This window comes from Palaemon carinicauda, chromosome 43, assembly GCF_036898095.1.
Source record: "Palaemon carinicauda isolate YSFRI2023 chromosome 43, ASM3689809v2, whole genome shotgun sequence".
NCBI lineage: Eukaryota > Metazoa > Arthropoda > Malacostraca > Decapoda > Palaemonidae > Palaemon > Palaemon carinicauda.
In genome coordinates this window covers 3,419,202-3,442,802 of record NC_090767.1, presented here as the reverse complement: position 1 = coordinate 3,442,802, position 23,601 = coordinate 3,419,202, and the positions used below count along the sequence as shown (strand labels likewise).

Below are 23,601 nucleotides of genomic sequence, written 5' to 3'. Positions count from 1 at the left end.
CAGCTACAGCTATGGCTATGGCTATGGCTATGGCTATGGCCCTGTCTAAGGCTATGGCTATGGCTATATCTATGTCTATGTCTATGTCTACAGCTATGACTATGGCTAAGTCTATGGCTACGGGTACAGCTACAGCTACAGCTACGGCTACATCATATGGTTATGGCTATGGCTATGGCTGTGGCTACGGCTACGGCTACATCTACAGCTACGGCTATGGCTACATCAATGTCTATGGCTATGGCTATGCTATGTCTATGTCTATGACTCTGGGTATGGCTATGTCTATGTCTATGGCTATGGTTATGTCTATGTCTATGGCTATGGCTCTGACTATGGCTATAGCTCTGGCCATGTGTATGTCAATGGCTATGGCTATTGCTATGGCTATAGCTCTGTCTATATCTATTGCTATGTCTATGTCTATGGCTGTCTGTCTGTGCCTATGTGTATGGCTAAGTCTATGTCTATGGCTATTGCTATGGCTATGTCGATGTCTAGGGCTATGGCTATGGATGCTATGGCTATGGCTATGGCTATAACTATGGCTACATCATTCGGCTACAGCTATGTCTATGTCTATGGCTATTGCTATGACTATGTCTATGGCTATGGCTATGGCTATATCTATGTCTATGTCTATGTCTGTGTCTACGGCTATGTCTCTGTCTATGGCTATGACTCTGGCTATATCTATGGCTATGGCGATGGCCATGTCTCTGACTATGGCAATGGCTATGGAAATGTCTATCGCTTTGGGTATGGCTATGGCTATGGCAATGTCTATGGCTATGGCTATTACTATGGCTATGGATATGTCTATGTCAAGGTCAATGTCAATGTCAGTGTCTATGGGCATGGCTATGGCTATGGCTATGGCTGTCTATGTCTATGACTATGGCTATGGCTATGTCTATGACTATGGCTATGGCTATGTCTATATCCAAGTCTATGTCTATGTCTATGACTATGACTATGGCTATGTCTATGTCTATGACTATGACTATAGCTGTGTCTATGTCTATGTCTACAGTTAGGTTATGACTACAGCTAAGGCTATGACTATGGCTACAGCTGGGGCTACATCCTTGGCTACGGCTTTAGCTCTGGCTAAGGCTACAGCTACGGCTCAGCTACATCTATGGCTATGGCTATGGCTATGTGTATGGCTATGGCTATGGCTATGGCTCTGTTTATATCTATGGTTAAGTCTATGTCTATAACTATATCTATGTCTATGTGTATGGCTATGTCTATGTCTATGGCTATGGCAATGGCTATCTCTATGTCTATGGCTATGGCTATGGATTCTATGGCTATGACTCTGGCTATGATTATGGCTATGTCCATGTCTATGTCTATGTCTATGGCTATGGCTATGATTATGGCTATGTCTATGGCTATGACTATGTCTATGTCTATGTCTATCGCTATGGCTAGGGATATGACTCTGTCTATGGTTATGGCTATGTCTATGTCTATGTGTACAGCTATGGCTATGGATATGGCTATGTCTATATCTATGTCTGTCTATGGCTATGGCTATGGGTATGGCTATGTCTATATCTATGTCTGTCTATGGCTATAGCTAAGTGTATGGCTATGCCTATGCCTATGTCTATTGTTATGGCTATGGCTATGGTTATGTCTATGTCTATGTCTATCTCCAAGGCTATGGCTATGGCTATGTTTTTTGTCTATACCCAAGGACATGTCAATGTCCATGTTTATGTCTATGGTTATGGCTATGGCCATGGCTACGTCCAAGTCCACGTCGTTGGCTATGGCTACGACTTCGGCAACGGCCATGGCGACAGCAACGGCAACAACGACATCCATGCCTACGGCTACATATCTGGCTATGGCTTTGTGTATGTCTATGTCTACCATGGCTATGGCTATGGCTACTTCTAAGTCTAGGGCTATGGCTATGTCTATGGCTATGTGTATGGCTATGGCTATGTCTAGGATTATGTCTGTCTGTCTATGTCTATGTCGATATCTATGGCTATGGCTCTGTCTATGACTATGGCTTTTACTATGGCTATGGCTTTGTCTATGGCTATGGCTATGGCTATGTCTATGTCTATGTCTTACGCTATGGCTATGGCTATGGCTATGGCTATATGTCTATGGCTATGGCTATGGCTATGTCATAAGCCATGGCCCTGGCCATGTACATGTCTATGTTTATGTCTGTCTATGACTATGGCTATAGCTATGGCTATGGCAATGTCTATGGCTATGGCTATGGCTATGTCTATGGCTATGAACAATGGTTATGGCTATGGCTATGTCTATGGGTATGTCTCTGGCTCTGGCTATGTCTATATCTATGGCTTTGGCTATGGCAATGTCTATGGCTATGTCTATGTCTATGTCTGTCTACCATGGCCATGTTTATGTCTATGTCTACATCTACAACTATGGCTACGTCAATGGCTATGGATATGTCCATGGCTATGTCTATGGTTATGTCTATGTCTATGGCTCTGGCTATGGCTATGGCTATGTCTATATGTATGGCTATGGCTATGACTATGGCTATAGCTCTGGCTATGTGTATGTCTATGGCAAGGGCTATTGCTATGGCTATAGCTCTGTCTATATTTATTGCTATGTCTATGTGTATGCCTCTCTGTCTATGTCTATGTCTATGTCTATGGCTATTGCTAGGGCTATTGCTCTGTCTATGTCTATGGCTAGTGTTATGTCTATGACTATGTCTATGGCTATGGCTATGGTTATGGATTTTTTTATGTCTATACCCTTGGACATGGGTCTATGTCTATGGCTATGGCTATGGATATGGCTACATAAACGTCCACGTCTAAGGCTACGGCTACGGCTTCGGCAACAGCGATGGCAAGGGCAACAGCAACATCTATGGCTACGCCTATGTCTTGGCCTAAGGCTTTGTCTCAGGCTATGTCTATGGCTATATCTATGTGTATGGCTATAGCTATGGCAATGGCTAAATCTATGGCTATATCTATGTCTATGGCTATAGCTATGGCCATGGCTCTGGCTCTGTCTATGTCTTTGGTTATGTCTTTGTGGCTATGGCTATGACTAGGGCTATGGCTATGGCTAGGGCAATGGCAATGGCAATGGCTATGGCTATGGGTATGTCTATGGCTTTGGATGTGGCTATGGCTATATCTATGTATATGTCTACCATGGCTATGGCTATGGATATGGCTATGTCTATATTTATATCTATGGGTATGGCTATGGCTATGTCTATGGCTATGGCTATGGCTATGTCTGTCTGTCTATGTCTATGTCTATGTCTATGGTTATGTCTATGTCTATGTCTATCTCCAAGGCTATGGCTATGGCTATGTTTTTTGTCTATACCCAAGGACATGTCAATGTCCATGTTTATGTCTATGGTTATGGCTATGGCCATGGCTACGTCCAAGTCCACGTCGTTGGCTATGGCTACGACTTCGGCAACGGCCATGGCGACAGCAACGGCAACAGCGACATCCATGGCTACGGCTACATATCTGGCTATGGCTTTGTGTATGTCTATGTCTACCATGGCTATGGCTATGGCTACTTCTAAGTCTAGGGCTATGGCTATGTCTATGGCTATGTGTATGGCTATGGCTATGTCTAGGATTATGTCTGTCTGTCTATGTCTATGTCGATATCTATGGCTATGGCTCTGTCTATGACTATGGCTTTTACTATGGGTATGGCTTTGTCTATGGCTATGGCTATGGCTATGTCTATGTCTATGTCTTACGCTATGGCTATGGCTATGGCTATATGTCTATGGCTATGGCTATGGCTATGTCATAAGCCATGGCCCTGGCCATGTACATGTCTATGTTTATGTCTGTCTATGACTATGGCTATAGCTATGGCTATGGCAATGTCTATGGCTATGGCTATGGCTATGTCTATGGCTATGAACAATGGTTATGGCTATGGCTATGTCTATGGGTATGTCTCTGGCTCTGGCTATGTCTATATCTATGGCTTTGGCTATGGCAATGTCTATGGCTATGTCTATGTCTATGTCTGTCTACCATGGCCATGTTTATGTCTATGTCTACATCTACAACTATGGCTACGTCAATGGCTATGGATATGTCCATGGCTATGTCTATGGTTATGTCTATGTCTATGGCTCTGGCTATGGCTATGGCTATGTCTATGTGTATGGCTATGGCTATGACTATGGCTATAGCTCTGGCTATGTGTATGTCTATGGCAAGGGCTATTGCTATGGCTATAGCTCTGTCTATATTTATTGCTATGTCTATGTGTATGCCTCTCTGTCTATGTCTATGTCTATGTCTATGGCTATTGCTAGGGCTATTGCTCTGTCTATGTCTATGGCTAGTGTTATGTCTATGACTATGTCTATGGCTATGGCTATGGTTATGGATTTTTTTATGTCTATACCCTTGGACATGGGTCTATGTCTATGGCTATGGCTATGGATATGGCTACATAAACGTCCACGTCTAAGGCTACGGCTACGGCTTCGGCCACAGCGATGGCAAGGGCAACAGCAACATCTATGGCTACGCCTATGTCTTGGCCTATGGCTTTGTCTCAGGCTATGTCTATGGCTATATCTATGTGTATGGCTATAGCTATGGCAATGGCTAAATCTATGGCTATATCTATGTCTATGGCTATAGCTATGGCCATGGCTCTGGCTCTGTCTATGTCTTTGGTTATGTCTTTGTGGCTATGGCTATGACTAGGGCTATGGCTATGGCTAGGGCAATGGCAATGGCAATGGCAATGGCTATGGCTATGGGTATGTCTATGGCTTTGGATGTGGCTATGGCTATATCTATGTATATGTCTACCATGGCTATGGCTATGGATATGGCTATGTCTATATTTATATCTATGGGTATGGCTATGGCTATGTCTATGGCTATGGCTATGGCTATGTCTGTCTGTCTATGTCTATGTCTATGTCTATGGTTATGTCTATGTCTATGGCTTTGGCTATAGCTATGGCTTTGTCTATGGTCATGGCTAGGGCTATGTCTGTCTATGTCTATGGCTATGTCTATGTCTATGGCTATAGCTATATCTATGTCTACAATGGCTCTGGTTATGGGTAGGTCTATATCTATGTCTATGGCTATGTCCATGTCTATTGCTATGGCTATGGCTATAGCTATGGCTATAGATATGTCTTTCTATGGCTATATATCTGGCTATGGCTATATCTATGTTTATGGCTATGGCTATATCTATGTTTATGGCTATGTCTATGTATATGTCTATATCTATAAATTTGTCTATGGTTATGGCTATGGCTATGGCGATGTCTATGGCTATGGCTATGTCTATTGCTATATATATCATGATATGGCTGAGGCTATGTCTATGGCTATGGCTATGTCTATGCCTATGTGTATGTCTATGGCTACGGTTACGGCTATGGCTATGGCTACATCTATGGCTATGGCTACGTCAATGGCTATGTTATGTCTATGTCTATGGCTATGCCTATGTCTAATGCTATGGCTATGTCTATGACTATGGCTATGGGTATGGCTAGGGCTATGTCTAAGGCTATGGCTATGGCTATGTCTATGTCTATGGGTATGGCTATGACTATGGCTATAGCTTTGGCTATGTCTATGGCTATGTCTCTTTCTATGGCTATGGTTAAGGCTATATCTGTGTCTACCATGGGTATGGCTATGGCTATGGCTATGGCTATGTCTATGTATATGGCTACGGCTATGGCTATGTCTTTGTCTATGGCTATGGCTATGGCTATGGCTATGTCTGTCTGTCTATGTCTATGTCTATGTCTATGGTTATGTCTATGTCTATGGCTTTGGCTATAGCTATGGCTTTGTCTATGGTCATGGCTAGGGCTATGTCTGTCTATGTCTATGGCTATGTCTATGTCTATGGCTATAGCTATATCTATGTCTACAATGGCTCTGGTTATGGGTAGGTCTATATCTATGTCTATGGCTATGTCCATGTCTATTGCTATGGCTATGGCTATAGCTATGGCTATAGATATGTCTTTCTATGGCTTTATATCTGGCTATGGCTATATCTATGTTTATGGCTATGGCTATATCTATGTTTATGGCTATGGCTATATCTATGTTTATGGCTATGTCTATGTATATGTCTATATCTATAAATTTGTCTATGGTTATGGCTATGGCTATGGCAATGTCTATGGCTATGGCTATGTCTATTGCTATATAAATCATGATATGGCTGAGGCTATGTCTATGGCAATGGCTATGTCTATGCCTATGTGTATGTCTATGGCTACGGTTACGGCTATGGCTATGGCTACATCTATGGCTATGGCTACGTCAATGGCTATGTTATGTCTATGTCTATGGCTATGCCTATGTCTAATGCTATGGCTATGGCTATGTCTATGACTATGGCTATGGGTATGGCTAGGGCTATGTCTAAGGCTATGGCTATGGCTATGTCTATGTCTATGGGTATGGCTATGACTATGGCTATAGCTTTGGCTATGTCTATGGCTATGTCTCTTTCTATGGCTATGGTTAAGGCTATGTCTGTGTCTACCATGGGTATGGCTATGGCTATGGCTATGTCTATGTATATTGCTACGGCTATGGCTATGTCTTTGTCTATGGCTATGGCTATGGCTTTGGCTATGGCTATGGCTATGGCTATGTTTGTGTCTATGTCTATGTCTATGGCTGTTGCAATGTCTATGTCTATGGCTATCTCTATGGTTATGGCTATAGCTATGTCTATGGCTTTGGCTATGACTCTGGCTATGGCAATGTCTATGGCTATGGCTATGACTATGGCTATGTCTATGTCTATGGCTATAGCTATGTATACCATGGCCATGTGTATGTGTATGTCTATGGCTCTGGCTATGTCTCTGTCTATGTCTATGGCTACGGCTACGTCTATGGCTACGGGTATGGCTACAGCTACAGCTATGGCTATGGCTATGGCTATAGCCATGGCTATGTCTATAGCTATGGCTATGTCTATGTCTACGGCTATGGATATGGCTATGTCTATGGCTACGGCTACAGCTACAGCTACGGCTACATCATATGGTTATGGCTATGGCTGTGGCTAAGGCTATGGCTACGGTTACATCTACTGCTATGGCTATGGCTAGGTCAATGGCTATGGCTATGTCTACGTTTATGGCTATGGCTATGGGTATGTCTCTGTTTATGGCTCTGGCTATGTCTATGGCAATGGCTATGGCTATGACTATGGCTATAACTCTGGCTATGTGTATGTCTATGGTTATGGCTATATATATGGCTATAGCGCTGTTTATATCTATGGCTATGTCTAAGTCTATGGCTATGGCTATGTCTATGTTTTTGGCTATGGCTATGTCTATGGCTATGGATATTATGGCCATGGCTATGGCTTTGATTAGAGCTATGTCTATGGCTATGGCTATGGCTATGGCTATGTCTTTGTCTATGGCTAGGGCTATTGTTCTTTCTATGGCTATGGCTATGGCTATGTCTATTTCTTCAGCTATGGTTATGTCTATGTCTATGGCTATGTCTATGTCTATGGCTATGGTTATGTCTATGTCTATATCTATGTTTATGTCTATGTCTATGGCTATGGCTATGGCTATGTCTTTGTCTATGGCTAGGGCTATTGTTCTTTCTATGGCTATGGCTATGTCTATTTCTTCAGCTATGGCTATGTCTATGTCTATGGCTATGGTTATGTCTATGTCTATATCTATGTTTATGTCTATGGTACTGTCTATATCTATGTCTATGGCTATGGTTATGTCTATTTCTATATCTATGGCTATAGCTATATCTATGTCTATAGCCATGTCCATGTCCACGTCCACGTCCACGGCTACAGCTACGGCAACGGCGACGGCGATTGCGACGGCGACGGCGATGGCGACGGCGACGGCAACGACTACGGCGACGGCTACGGCTACGGATACGGCTACGTCAATGGCTATGGCTATGGCTATGTCTAAGTCTATGGGTATGGCTATGGCTATGGCTATGGCTATGTCTTAGTCTATGTTTATATCTATTGCTATGGCTATGTCTACGTCTGGCTATGGCTATGTCTATGTCTCTGTCTAGGGCTCTGTCTCTGGCTATGGCTATGTCTATGTATATGGTTTTGGCTCTGGATATGGCTATAGCTATGTGTATGTCTATGACTATGGCTATGTCTATGGATATATCTATGTCTATCTATGGCTAAGGCCATGGCTATGGCTATGTCAATGTCTGACTATGGTTATGGCTATGGCTCTGTCTATGGCTATGGCTAGGTCTATGCCTATGTCTATGTCTAAGTCTTTGGCTTTGTCCATGACTATGGCTATGTGTATGGCTATGGCTATATCTATGACTATGTCTATGTCTATATCTTCGGCTATGTCTCTTTCTATGGTTATGTCTATGGCTATGGCTACGACTATGTCTATGTCTATGGCTATGGCTTTAGTTATGGCTATAGCTATGTCTGGCTATGGCTATATATATGTCTATGTCAATGTCTATGTCTCTGGCTATGGCTATGATTATGTCTATATCTGTCTTTGGCTATGGCTATGGCTATGACTATGGCTATGGCTACGGCTAAGGCTAGGGCTACCGCTATAACTATGGCGATGGCTATGGCTATGGCTACGGCTACGGCTATGGCTACGGCTACGGGTAGGGCTACAGCTACAGCTATGTCTATGGCTATGGCTATGGATATGGTTAGGGCTATGGCTATATCTATCCATATATATGGCTAAGGCTATTGCTATGGCTATGGCTATATCTATGGCTATGGCTATGACTTTGGCTCTGTCTATGTCTATGGCTATGGCTATGGCTATTTTCATGTCTCTGGCTATGTTTCTGTCTATGTCCATGGCTACGGCTATGGTTAAGGCTAAGTTCATGTCTATCTATGTCTATATCTATGGCACTCTCTATGTCTATGTCTAAGTATGGCTATGGCTATGGCTATGGCTATTGCTGTGTTTATGTCTATGGCTATGGCTATGTTTATTTCTATGCCTATGTTTATGGCTATGGCTATTTCTATGGCTATGTCAAAGTTTATGGCTATGACTATTGCTTTGTCTATGTCTATGGCTATGGCTATGGATATGGTTAGGGCTATGGCTATATCTATCTATATATATGGCTAAGGCTATTGCTATGGCTATGGCTATGTCTACGGCTATGGCTATGACTTTGGCTCTGTCTATGTCTCTGGCTATGGCTCTGGCTATTTTAATGTCTCTGGCTATGTTTCTGTCTATGTCCATGGCTACGGCTATGGCTAAGGCTAAGTTCATGTCTATCTATGTCTATATCTATGGCTCTCTCTATGTCTATGTCTAAGTATGGCTATGGCTATGGCTATGGCTATTGCTGTGTTTATGTTTATGGCTATGGCTATGTTTATTTCTATGTTTATGTTTATGGCTATGGCTATTTCTATGGCTATGTCAAAGTTTATGGCTATGACTATTGCTTTGTCTATGGCTATGGCTATGGCTATGGATGCCATGGCTATGGCTATGTCTATGTATATGTCTATGGCTATAGCTAAGGCTCTGTATATAGCTATGGCTATGGCCATGTCTATGTCTTGACCTATATCTATGGCTATGGCTATATCTATGTCTATGTCTCTGTGTGTCTATGGCTATGGCTCTGTCTATGTGTTTAGCCATGGCCAAGTCCACATCCACGGCTACGGCTACAGCGATGGCGATGGCGACGGCAACTGCGACGGCGACGGCTACGGCTATGGATACGGCTACAGCTATGGCTATGGCTATGTCTATGGCTATGGCTATGTCTATGTGTAGTGGAATGGCTATGGTTATGGCTATGTTTATGTCTGGCTAGGGCTATGTCTAAGTCTATGTCTATGTCTATGTCTATTGCTATAGCTATGTCTATGTCTGGCTATAGCTATGTCTATGTCTATGTTTATGGCTATGGCTCTGGCTATCGCTATGGCTATGTCTATGTGTATGGCTATTGCTAAGGCTATAGATATATCTATGTCTATCTATGGCTATGGCTATGGCTATGGCTATGTCAATTTTGTCTATGATTATGGCTATGGCTATGTCTTTGGCTATGGCAAGGTCCATGACTATGTCTATGTCTAAATCTTTGGCTATGTCTATGGCTATGGCTATGTCTTCGACTATGTTTATGTTCAAATCTTTGGCTCTGTCTCTGTCTATGGTTATATCTATGGCTATGGCTATGGCTACATCTATGTCTATGGCTATGGCTATAGCTTTGGCTATGTCTGGCTATGGCTATATCTATGTCTATGTCAATGTCTATGTCTATGACTATGGCTATTGTTATGGGTATATCTGGCTTTGGCTATGGCTATGGCTATGGCTGTGGCTACGGCTACGGCTAAGGCTAGAGCTACGGCTATAACTATGGCGATGGCTATGGCTATGGTTATGTCTATATCTGGCTTTGGCTATGGCTATGGCTATGGCTATGGCTATAGCTATGGCTATGGCTACAGCTACGGCTCTGGCTACGGCTACGGGTATGGCTACAGCTACAGCTATGTCTATGGCTATGGCTATGGATATGGCTAGGGCTATGGCTATATCTGTCTATGGCTATGGCTATGGCTCTGTCTATGTCTATAGCTATGGTTCTGGCTATGGCTATGTTCATGTCTATGGCTATGGCTATGTCTATGGCTATGGCTATGGCTTGGCTTCGGCTTTCTATATTTATGTCTATGGCCATGTCTAATGCTATGACTATGTCTATGTCTATGTCCATGGCTATGGCTATGGCTATGGCTATGGCTATGGCTAAGTTTATGTCTATATCTATGGCTCTGTCTATGTCTATGTCTAAGTATGACTATGCCTATGGCTATGTTTATGTCTATGGCAATGGCTATATTCATGTCTATGGGTATGTTTATGGCTATGGCTATGGCTATTTCTATGGCTATGGCTATGGCTATGGATATGGCTTGTTATATATATGTCTATGGCTTTGGCTGTCTATGGCAATGTTGCCTTTGTATGTGATGTGGTGTGAAAACAAGATGAGTTATACATTTCACTGCAAGGCAAAAATAAATGTATATATGATATGTGGCAAAAAATCCAAGCATTTAGAAAGAAACTGTTGCATTTCAAGTCCCTTTTGGCTCAATGAAAACTTTCAGAAGAACGCTTTCCCCAGCTTACGAAAGTAATGAGTGACTCTGGGGATATCTATGGTAAATTTAAAGAATATGAGTCTGTTTTAGACACATTGATAGAAGAATACAATAAAAGATTCAATGATTTTGAAAAGCACTTAGTTGATGTATCAGAGGCTTCTGAAGAGTTACAATTGGAGCTTATTGAAATGTCTAAGGATAATATCCTGAAGTCTCTGTTTGACAAGAGAGAAAATCCCGTCGAAATTTGATTTTCTGTTTTTCTTCAACATACTGTTGTGAATCCACATTTTCGTATTTGGCGCAAATCAAGAATTCACTGAGAACTCAGTTAACAGATGAGCATTTGGAGGACCAATTGAGACTAAGAACCACTATGCTATAGCCTGATATCAAAATGCTTTTTCAGAAGAAGCAAACCCAAAAAGTCATTAATATGTATAGAAAATGTACATGCTTGCTAAATGTTTATTGAATATTTGACAAAATTTCCATTCTCGATGCTTATATGATATCATTTTATAATATTTTTCTTTTTCTTGTTCCTTGAATACAAAAAAAAACTTTTCTATTAATTGAAATAATTTGAAATGTCATGCTTTCAATATTATTCATTTACTTATTACTTTGAAAACTTCTTACATGAATGGATTGTTTGAAAATTCTGTTTTCAATATCATTCATTTACATATTACTCGAAAAAAAGTACATACTTAGACAAAGATATTTGAAAATACTATACTTTCGTTTTCTATAAACCTTAGTTTTTTACTAGATTACTAATAAATTATTCAGCGATAAAATAACTTTAAAAAATTTCTATGCGGCCTTTATGAAGGATGATGGCTTTCATGCACAAAAAAGGATCCCCACCCAGGGCTAAGGCTATGGATATGGCTACGGCTATGGCTATATCTATGTCTATGTCTATGGCTAAAGCTATGGCTATGGCTATGTGTATGTCTATGACTATGGCTATGGCTATGGCTCTGTCTATGTCTATGGCTATGGCTATGACTATGTTCATGGCTATGGCTATTGCTCTGGCTATGGCTGTCTATATCTATGTCTATGGCTGTCTATGGCTATGACTATGTCTATGTCGGTGTCCATGGCTATGGCTATGTTTACATCTATATCTATGTTTATATTTATGGTTATGTCTATGTCTAAGTCTAAGTAGGGCTATGGCTATGCCTATGTCTATGTCTATGGCTATGGCTATGTCTATGGCTATGGCTATGGCTATGGCTATGTCTAGGTCTATGTCTCTGGCTATGGCTATGGCTATTTCTATGGTTATGGCTATGGCTATGGCTATTGCTTGTAATATCTATGTCTATGGCTTTGGCTATGGCTATGGCTATGTCTATGGCAATGGCAATGGCAATGGCTTTGTCTATGTGTATGGCTATGGATATGGCTATATCTGTCTAAGGCTTTGGCTATGGCTATGGCTATGTCTATGGCAATGGCTATGGCTATGTCTATGGCTATGGCTATGGCTATGTCTGTCTATGGCTATGGCTATGGCTATGACTATGGCTATGTCTAGGGCTGTGGCTATGGCTAAGGCTATGGCTATGTCTATGTCTATTTCTATGGCTATGTATTTAACTATGGCTATGGCTATGTCTATGGCTATGGCTAAGTCTATGGTTATGGGTGTCTATGGCTATGGCTATGTCTATGGCTATGGCTAGCTATGTCTATGGCTATGTCTATGTCTATGGCTATGGCTATGGATAGGGCCATCTCTATGGCTATGGCTATGGCTCAGTCTATTTCTACGGCTATGGCTATGGCTATGTCTGTCCATGGCTATGGCTATTGCAATGGCTATGTTTTTTTCTGCGGCTACGGCTATGGCTACGTCTATGGATATGGCTACGGCTAGAGCTATGGCTATGGCTATGGCTATGACAATGTCTAGGGCTATGGCTATGGCTATGTTTATGTCTGTGGCTATGACTATGTCTATAGCTTGTATACCATGGCTATGGCTATGGCTTTGTCTATGTCTATGTCTCTGTCTATGGCTGTGGCTGTGTCTATGTCTATGTCTACAGCTATGGCTACGACTATGTCTATGGCCATGTCTATGGCTATGGCTATGGCTATATATATGTCTATGTCTGTGTGTATGGCTATGGCTGTCTATGACTACGGCTACAGCTATGGCTAGAGCTACATCATATGGCTATGGCTATATTTATGGCTACAGCTACAGCTACAGCTATGGTTACAGCTACAGCTATGGTTACAGCTACATCATATGTCTATGGCTATGGCTATGGCTCTGGCTATGGCTAAGGCTACGGCTACTGCTACATCTATGGCTATGGCTACGGCCACATCAATAGCTATGGCTATGGCTATGTCTATGGCTATGGCTATGGCTATGGCTATGGCTACGGCTATGTCTATGGCTATGGCTATGGGTATGGCTATGGCCATAGCTATGGCTATATCTATGTCTATGGCTATGGCTACATCTATGGCTATGGCTATGGCTACATCTATGGCTATGTCTATGTCTATGTCTATGCCTGTGGCTATGGCTTTGGCTATGGCTATGTCTATGGCTATGGCTATGGCTATGTCTATAGCCATGGCCATGGCCAAGTTTATGTCTCTGTCTATGTCTATGCCTCTGGCTATGGCTTAGGCTATGGCTATGTCTATGGCTATGGCTATGTCTAAGTCTATGTCTATGTCTATGGCTATTTCCATGGCTATGGCTATGGCTATGTCTATGGCTATGGCTCTGTGTCTGTCTATATCTATGGTTATGTATATGGCTATGGCTATGGCTATGTCTATGTCTATGGCTATATCTATGGCTATGGCTATGTCTATGTTTATGGCTATAGCTTTGTCTATGTCTATGGCTATGGCTATGGCTATGGCTACGGCTATGTCTACGTCTACGGCTACGGCTATGTCTATATCTATGTCTATGACTATGTCTATGTCTATGGCTCTTCCTACGGCTATAGCTAAGGCTATGTCTATGTCTATGCCTATGGATATGTCTATGTCTGGCTATGGCTATGGCTATGACTACGTCTATGTCTAAATCTATGGCTATATCTTTGTCTATGGCTATGGCTCTGGCTATGTTTGGCTATGGCTATGGCTATGGCTATCTCTATGTCTATGTGTATATCTCTGTCTGGCTATGGCTATGGCTAAGGCTATGTGTATGGCTATGGCTATGGCTATGGCTACAGCTATGGTCATGGCTAAGTTTATTGCTATATCTATGGCTATGGCTATGGCTAGGGCTAAGGCTACGGCTATGGGTATGGCTACAGCTAATGCTATGTCTATGGCTATGGCTATGGATATGGCTATGGCTATTGCTATGGCTTTGTCTATGGCTAAGGCTTTGGCTAAGGCTATGTTTATGTCTATGGCTATATCTATGTCTATGTGTATGGCTCTGGGTATAGCTATGTCTATGTTTATGGCTATAGCTATGGCCATGTCTATGGCAATGGCTATGGCTATGTCTATGGCAATGTCTATGTCAATGGCTATGGCTATGTCTATGGCAATGTCTATGTCAATGGCTATGGCTATGGCTTTGGGTATGGCTATGGCTTTGGGTATGGTTATGGCTTTCTATATCTCTGTCTATGGCTCTGGCTATGGCTATGGCTTTGGCAATGTCTATGGCTATGTCTATGTGTATGTCTATGGTTATGGCTATGGCTCTATCTATGGGTATGTCTATGGCTATGGTTATGTCTTTGTCTATGTCTATGGCTTTGGCTTTTGCTCTGGCTATGGCTATGACTATGGCAATGTCTATGGCTATGGCTATGGCTATGGCTATGTCTATGTCTATGGCTATGGCTATGTATACTATGGCTATGTATATATCTATGTCTATGTCTATGGCTGTGGCTATGACTATGTCTATGGCTCTGGCTATAGCTATGGCTATGGCTATGACTACATCTATGTCTGAATCTATGGCTATGTCTATGGCTCTGGCTATGTCTGGCTATGGCTATGGCTATGGCTATGTCTATGTCTGGCTATGTCTATGGCTAAGGCTATGTCTATGGCTATGGATATGGCTATGGCTACAGCTACGGTCATGGCTAACTTTATGGCTATATCTATGGTTATGGCTATGGCTAGGGCTACTGCTACGACTACTGCTACGGCTACGACAATGGCTACAGCTATGGCTATATCTATGGCTATGGTTATGGCTATATGTATATATACATATGTATATATATTCAAAAGCATATATATATATATATATATATATATATATATTTTTTTTTGGGGGGGGCTCAAGCCATGTCGTCCTGATGGAAGTTTCTATAGGGTAGCTTCCTAGGGTATATTACAACTACGGCGATATTCCCAGAGAATTTACCTTAAGGTACCAGAATTCTAACTCCTGGAGCGAATATCCCTCGTGAAAGGGATATCGCGACATATCAGAGGACGTATTCTTGACACGCCACATGACAATCTGCACCCCGAACAGAGATTTCGTATCGCAGGGGGCAATAGGCAAGAAACGAATTCGGGAAAGAAAAAGGGGGAGCCGCTCCCAAGGCTCCCTATCTCCCGCTTCGTAAGCGTGCCTGGCGCCAATCCTGGCGCCATCTGTATTCCTTTTTGCGTAGCTCAAGAACTCGGTGTTTTTTCCTGTGTTTCTCGCAAATCTTGGATTTATTCTACTTTTCATGGCTTCTCCAACTTCGTCGGCCTCTGATAAGTTGAGTACCATGTCTTTTATGTATAAATGTAGGCTCTTGGTAATTTTTTAGTGATTAATAAGGTTTAATCTTTGTTACAAGAGCCGTAGCCTACCGGAGGCGTCATGGACGCTGTCGCTCGCTAGGTATAAGTTTAGTTAGTCAGAGCGACATTCCCGGTTGTTTTGCTTTGATAAATTTTAGCTATTTAGCGTTACATATGATTTCCTTTCGTGCTTTAGTATTATTTTGGCGAAGTATTCGCCAATTCTGGCCTACGCTAGGCCATGTAGCCTAGTCGTTTGGTCCTAGTACTTCATGCATGATTTTGGTATTTTCGATTGTATTAAAATTTTATTGAAGCTTTAGGCTATGTTTTATACATTTAAGATTATGTGGAATATTTCCAAGATAGTATACGAGTGAGTTTCGGTGATTTAGGTAATCGATTCTCTTGGTGCCTAGGCTAAGTTGCTTATGGAGCCTTAGTATACTTTCTCATACTCCCCGGTTACTTTCTTTTCTTCGGAGAAGGTATGCAATCCCTTTCCCTCTGTTTAAGCCTTGGGCTTATCCCTAAGTGGTTTATCTGAATTAATTTTCGATAAAACTATAGTGGGGTGTTACTGTACCTTCTTGTTCCAGTAAGTCTGGTTCAAAGAGGGACAGAACAACAGAGTTTTTTAGTCTGAGTCTGTGTTTGTCTGGCTTGGGGTAGAGTCTCCCTTGCTGACCTGACACAGACATAGGAAGCTTAGCCTACTTAGGTCACTACCGAAGGTTTCTGTACGAGATGATTCCTTCTTTTGTGATCTACCAGACTAGTCGTTGTTGCTGTTCTCGGGGGAGGATAAGTTTCTTTCCCTGGGAGTAGCAACACCTTCCTTGCTTTGGTGCTCTGGGAGCTGGCAAGTATTGCTGGCCTCCCCCCTTGGATCTCCCTTAGGCTAAGATGAGTTTCTTGGCTGCGGGTGATCCGTCACTAAAGCAAGGTTGGTAGGACCCTCTTTTGTCCATTCCCCCTCTATCTCTGTAATGGCCTAGCCATTACAGTGCTGTACGTCATTCTACATCTGGACCTAGAATAGGTTAGGATGTGGAATTGACTCGGTCCTTTGCCGGCCGGCAGAGCTGCTGGCCGGCAAGGGTCTTCTGTTTTGAGTGCTGCCCGGACCTCCCTTGGTCCCTCATCCATGCCTGCCTGCAGAGTCAGACGGCATTGGTCAGGAAGCCTGAATTAGATTCTCCCCTTCCTTATATGCACTCTTTCGGATTGCCGGGCTTGGATGTAGTGTACACTCTTATCCCGGCATCCATTCTGTTTTCTTCTATTGCTGTACCCGACCCGGCTGCTGGCCTATGAGGCCGGCAGCCGGGCAGTTGTAGTCCTCTGGTTCTTTTGCTGCCGGCTGGCATCGGTCCTGTACCTCTGCCGGCCGGCTAATGTCAGCCCTTGTCTGCCGGTCGCCAAGAGTGTGGCCGGCAGCCAGGTACTACCTTGTGTAGTGGTTGGTCAGCAGTCATTGCCGACCGACATTGGCTGTGCCGGCCGGCCGTTCCGGCCGGCAGTTACTGCCGGCCGGCACATGCATTTGAACCAGCGTTCTGCCGCCTTATAGCTGTTAAGTAGTATACTTTAAAGCTAGTTATGGTGTGTGCCGGCCGGCACATAACCTCCTATACTGTACCAGTATTCTTCAGTATAACAGATACTGTAAGAAGAAAACTATAGTATGGGTTTTAGTACAGCACTGTGTGTTCTAACACTTTTGTGTTTTCTTGCACAGCCCTTTGCTGTTGCCCTACAGATAGGAAAGTGAGTTCTTTCCTGTCTATTATCCAGGATTTTAAAATCATTGCTTAGGTGTGAGCTCCACCTGTTTCCTCTGGAAACTTTGCATTGGTTACTCTTGAAGAGATTAACCACTCGATTTTATTATCTGGAAGGCTGCAACAATGGGTTGTGAGGGAAACACTAGTGTTTGTCTTTCCTTTCTGAATTGTTATGCTATACTATGCATATCCAGTGATACATAGTTCACTTGATACTCATAGAAATTTCTTCTCTTATAGGAGGACCCTCCGAAGTGCGGAAGTGTTTTCTGCAACGTCCGCAGCAAGAACCTCTGCGGACATGAGTTTTGTAGGAGACACGCAGCATGCGCTGTCTCCAAGGATGATCTCCGGTATTGGGACCCTCAGGTATGTACTGTGTGCACTAACCTGATTACTGAGGCCTTTGATTCCCCTAGGACGGCGGAATCAAGGGATATAGCAAGGGAGAAGCTTCGTACCTGGGTAAGGGGATTCCAAAAGAACACTTCTGGACCTTATCTTCCAAGTGAGAAGATGAGGGCGTATCTTTTCCCTAAGGCATCAGCTGATGCAGTGATTCCCCAGCATCAAGAGGAGATCCCCCAAGTTCAGATCCAGGTGGATGCTGAAGTCGCGGTCGCGATGCAAGACATCCAGTTAGATGACAGGATGTCTGACGTGGACGAGCATCTGGAGGAAGACCTCCTGGCAGAAGCCCAGGATGAAGTTCAAGCCCCAGACGTTGTAGAGGAAGAGGTCGACGAGGTGTCGGCTACTCCGGTTCAGATTCCGGAGCCTATTCCCTCAACATCGGCCGGTCTCCCAGTAGAGCTGAGACAGGCCCTCTCTTCTATTGTTGGAATGATCCAACAAATGCAGAAGGAGAATCAGGAGAAGGCGGCTGCAATGGAACTGAGGATGCAGTGCCTTGCAGAATCACATGGGCCCCAGAAAAAGCTCAATGTGAAAGACCTTCCCTTGTGCTCAGATGCTAACCCATGGAGGTATGCTGAGCACATGCCGATGACGACTGGAAAGATCGTCATCTCGGATAAGCTGGGCTCAGTTCCCCTAGAGGAGGTGGAATTCTGGCCCAGCAAGGCATCATATCCGGACTGTTATGTCCGGCTGAGGAAGGAACCAGCTTCAAAGGAGGAGGCAGAGCCGAAGGAGGTCATAATGATGGACCATGCTAAGGCTCAAGCTTTACTTTCATCCTCGATGAAAGAGAGGGGCTTCTCTAACTCAAAGGTAGCTGCATTGAGCAAGAAGCTCCCTTCCTTTGTGTCCTCGCCTGCTAGAGCCTTCCCCTTTTTACAGAATGGGTTTGCGGCTGTACTAAAAGCAGTCGAGGCCGGCAAGCCTTGCCCCTCCCTGGAGGAGTGTAAACCCTTGTCGCTGGCCCTGCCTATGGACCACAAAGACTGGAAGGACGTCCATCTTACGTTCTCAGTTGGAAAGTTGGAGGCTGATATTGCCGGACGGCAATTCGGCGAGGACCTCCCTAAGCTGTCTGACTTTCTTTTGCGAAGAGAGTTCGAGACAAAAGAAAGACTGGCTGCCTCAGTGTCTCTTCAGACTACTCTTGAGACAATGGCAAGTGACCCCAAGGTCCATCTAATGTTCATGGTGGTGGCCAAGACTCATCTGGCCATAGTGACGAAGGACCTTTATGGCTTCGTCAAGGCAAGGAGAGCTTGTAGGGGGTTCGTGTTCACCTCGGCTACGGTGAGGCACGAGCCAAGGAAACTAATCTCCTCCAACATTTGGGGAAAAGACCTTTTCCCTACCGACTTGGTCAAAGAAGTTGTTGATAAGGCCACCTTGGAGAATAGAAACCTTCTCCAGAAGTGGGGCCTGGCTATCAAAAGAAAGTCTTCCCCGGATGAGGGTCCTCAACCAAAGAGGAAGACTATGAGGACTAGGCTACCGTCTCGGCCAGCCAAGCCTTTTAGACAGCAACAGCAACTGCAATTGCCATTGCCTCGAGTGCCCCAGATGGTGGCACAAACCCCGACCACTTTTCAGTGGATACCCCAGGCTGTGTCGACACAGTCCACGGCATTCACCCCAACGTTCAAAGGGCAGTCTTCTTCCTTTCGAGCAAAGCCAAGAAGAGCAACCAGAGGCTCGTCTAGGCGCCCCTCAAGGGGAAGGGGATTCAGGGGTGGTCCTGGTCAGGGAGGCAAGACCTCAGGACGGCAGTCCAAGTGAGATGATAACGGTAGGAGGGAGACTTCTGAAATTTTGGGATCGATGGACCTTCGATCCCTGGGCCTACAGCCTACTCAAGAATAGACTGGGCTGGAGCTGGTACACCACTCCACCCCCGTGCCTTCGGTTTTTCCAACACTCCACCCCCGTTCTGGAGGAGTACGTTCAAGAACTGTTGGAGAAAAAAGTGATCCGAAAGGTGAAGTCCATCAAATTCCAAGGGAGGCTGTTTTGTGTTCCCAAGAAAGACTCGGAAAAGCTCAGAGTCATTCTGGACTTGTCGCCACTCAACAAGTTCATAGTAAATTGCAAATTCAAAATGCTAACACTGCAACACATAAGGACCTTACTGCCCAAGAGGGCATATTCTGTCTCCATAGACTTGTCAGACGCCTATTGGCACATTCCAATCAGCCGTCGACTCTCCACCTACCTAGGGTTCAGGCTACAACGAAGACTATACGCCTTCAGAGCCATGCCATTCGGGCTAAACATAGCCCCAAGGATTTTCACGAAGCTTGCGAGCGCAGCTCTCAAACAATTACGCCTAAAGGGAATTCAGGTAGTAGCCTACTTGGACGACTGGTTGGTGTGGGCAGCATCCGAGACAGAATGCTTGCAAGCTTCCAGTCAAGTGATCCAGTTCCTAGGGTACCTAGGCTTCAAGATCAACAGAAAAAAGTCTCGAATTTCTCCATCTCAAAAGTTCCAGTGGCTGGGAATCCACTGGGACCTTTTGTCACACCGTTTCTCCATCCCTGCGAAGAAAAGGAAGGAGATAGCGGGTTCTGTCAAGAGACTTCTAGATTCCGAAAGGATATCAAGACGCGAACAGGAGAGGGTACTGGGCTCTCTCCAGTTTGCTTCGGTGACAGACCCAGTGCTAAGAGCACAGCTAAAGGATGCAAGGAGTTTGGAGAAGTTATGCATCAAACGAGCGAAGAGATCTGAGAAGACCAGTTCCGCTTCGGCTACGTACTCTTCTCAGGCCTTTGTCCCAAGCCAGACATCTAAAGAAGTCGGTTCTTCTTCAGCCACCTCCCCCGTTGGTGACGATTCACTCAGACGCCTCAAAGGAAGGATGGGGAGGTCACTCTCATCGGAAAAAAAGTCCAAGGGACTTGGTCCAAGCAATTCAAGACCTTTCACATAAACTTTCTAGAAGCTATGGCAGTGCTCCTTACCTTGAAGAAAGTCTCCCCGCATCACTCGATCCACATAAGGTTGGTGATGGACAGCGAGGTAGTTGTGAGATGCTTGAATCGACAAGGATCGAGGTCACCAACCTCTCAACCAGGTGATGTTGGCCATTTTCCGATTGGCGGAAAAGAAGAAGTGGTACCTGTCGGCAGTTCACCTTCAAGGAGTCCGCAACGTAACAGCGGACGCTCTATCCAGGTTCAGACCGATAGAGTCGGAATGGTCCTTAGACGCAGGATCATTCTCCTTCATTCTGAATCAAGTCCCAGAACTGCAGATAGACCTCTTTGCCACGAAAGACAACAAGAAGTTGCCCCTGTACGTGTCCCCGTACGAGGACCCCTTAGCGGAAGCAGTGGACGCGATGTCCCTCGACTGGAACAGATGGTCCAGGATTTATCTGTTCCCTCCTCACAACCTTCTGTTGAGGGTCCTCAACAAACTGAGATCCTTCAAGGGGGTAGCGGCAATAGTAGCCCACAAGTGGCCGAACAGCGTGTGGTTCCCCTTGGCATTGGAACTACAGCTGAAGTTTGTACCGCTACCACATCCGGTTCTGACCCAGCGAGTCCAGAAGTCGACTGTCTGCGCTTCATTACAGAAAACCCGGACCCTGCAGCTCATGATTTTCTCTCCCTAGCGGTGAGAAAGCGTTTCGGGATTTCGAAAGCCAGCATAGACTTCCTAGAGGAATATAAATGCAAATCTACTAGAAGGCAATATGAGTCATCTTGGAGAAAATGGGTGGCCTTTGTCAAGGCGAAGAATCCGCAGGAGATCTCAACAGACTTCTGCTTATCTTTCTTCATCCACCTCCATGGTCAAGGGTTGGCGGCTAACACGATTTCAGCGTGTAAGTCTGCTTTGACAAGACCCATTCTATATGCCTTCCAGGTCGACCTAGTTAACGAGATCTTTAATAAAGTTCCGAAAGCCTGCACTAGGCTCAAACCTTCAGCACCTCCAAAGCCCATTTCATGGTCTTTAGACAAAGTTCTTCATTTTGCTTCTCTGTTGAGCAATTTAGAGTGTACGTTAAAAGATTTGACACAAAGTTATTTTCCTATTTGCACTCGCGTCCGGGGCCAGGGTTAGTGAGATCGTAGTCCTCTCGAGAGAGGCAGGTCGTGTTCAGTTCCTGGATGGGGGAAAACTGAACCTGTTTCCGGATCCTACGTTTCTTGCCAAGAATAAGTTACCTCCCAACAGGTGGGGTCCCTGGAGAATCTGCCCTCTGAAAGAAAATGCATCTCTATGTCCAGTAGAATGCCTAAAGGTCTATCTTCATAGAACTTCAGACTTCAGGGGTGGTCAACTATTCAGGGGAGAAACATCAGGCTCAAATTTATCTCTAAATCAACTTAGAGCGAAAATCACATATTTTATTCGCAGAGCGGATCCTGACAATACACCCACAGGTCACGATCCGAGGAAAGTTGCCTCATCCTTAAATTTCTTTAATTGTATGGATTTTGAACATATCCGTTCATACACTGGCTGGAAGTCTTCCAGAGTGTTCTTTCGCCACTATGCGAAGCAAGTAGAGGAACTAAAGAGATCTGTGGTAGCAGTGGGTCGCGTTGTTAGCCCTACTGTTTAACTCTGCGAGGAACAGTGGTTTTAATTGGGACGATTAATTCCAGGGTGAGTGTGTAGTTACATACTGTACTACAAACTAAATGAGGGCACTGAGTTGCCCATATAGACTGTTCCATTTCCAAAGGTGAACCTAGCATAAGTGCAGACATGTGTGCCGAGCGTTTCTACCGCTAATGTGATTGATTTGTAATACAGACTTTTATGACTGATACCTCGGTATCTTAAAAAGTGGCATTTAATGTTTTTCGTTCAGATAAACAAGTTCTGTTTACTATCATACTTATGCTTAATGTTTTGGGTTAACCTCTTCTTATATATATATATATATATATATATATATATATATATATATATATATATATATATATATATATATATATATATATATATATATATATATATATATATAATTGTTGTTAACCTGGCTATTTATTGTCTGTCAATAAACTGGTTCTTGAGAACCTTACGTCTCCTTCACCTGTGTCAATTTATTGGTATAATTGAGCATTCATTCTATATACCTTATCTGGGATAATTCTGATAGAATTGTTCCTTTATGCAAGCTATGTTGCATTGGTTTTCCTCCTATGCGGATATAAACCTTTGTCCAATACAAGTATTGTGCGGAGAACTGGTCGATATTTCATATTGACGCAATGGTTCTTTACAAACTATGCTTTACTTAATATAGGGTGAGACCACTATATTGGTTTGCCTGGTATTCATACATAGGTATATGTACTCTTCCAGACTTTTCCAGAATCTAGTAGGACTCTTCCCTGTAGGGGGCAGGAAGCTCTAACATGGTTTATAGTTAGGTGAAAAGATGTATAACGGTAACATCTTAGGTCTCTAGGTCTAG

At 43.8% G+C, this 23,601-nt stretch overlaps 2 protein-coding genes across 2 annotated transcripts; both read left to right on the top strand.

Moving 5' to 3' along the window:
* Window positions 1–445: 445 nt before the first annotated feature.
* Window positions 446–895, top strand: LOC137633507 (keratin-associated protein 6-1-like). Its single transcript, XM_068365802.1, has one exon. It carries the CDS (start codon window positions 446–448, stop codon window positions 893–895), a length of 450 nt encoding a protein of 149 aa, XP_068221903.1.
* Window positions 896–3,974: 3,079 nt separating this feature from the next.
* On the top strand, window positions 3,975–4,629 carry LOC137633506 (keratin-associated protein 21-1-like). The gene is made up of 2 exons (XM_068365801.1): window positions 3,975–4,356; window positions 4,487–4,629. The coding sequence occupies exons 1-2, from the start codon at window positions 3,975–3,977 to the stop codon at window positions 4,627–4,629; spliced, it is 525 nt and encodes a 174-aa protein (XP_068221902.1).
* The last annotated feature ends 18,972 nt before the right edge of the window (window positions 4,630–23,601 follow it).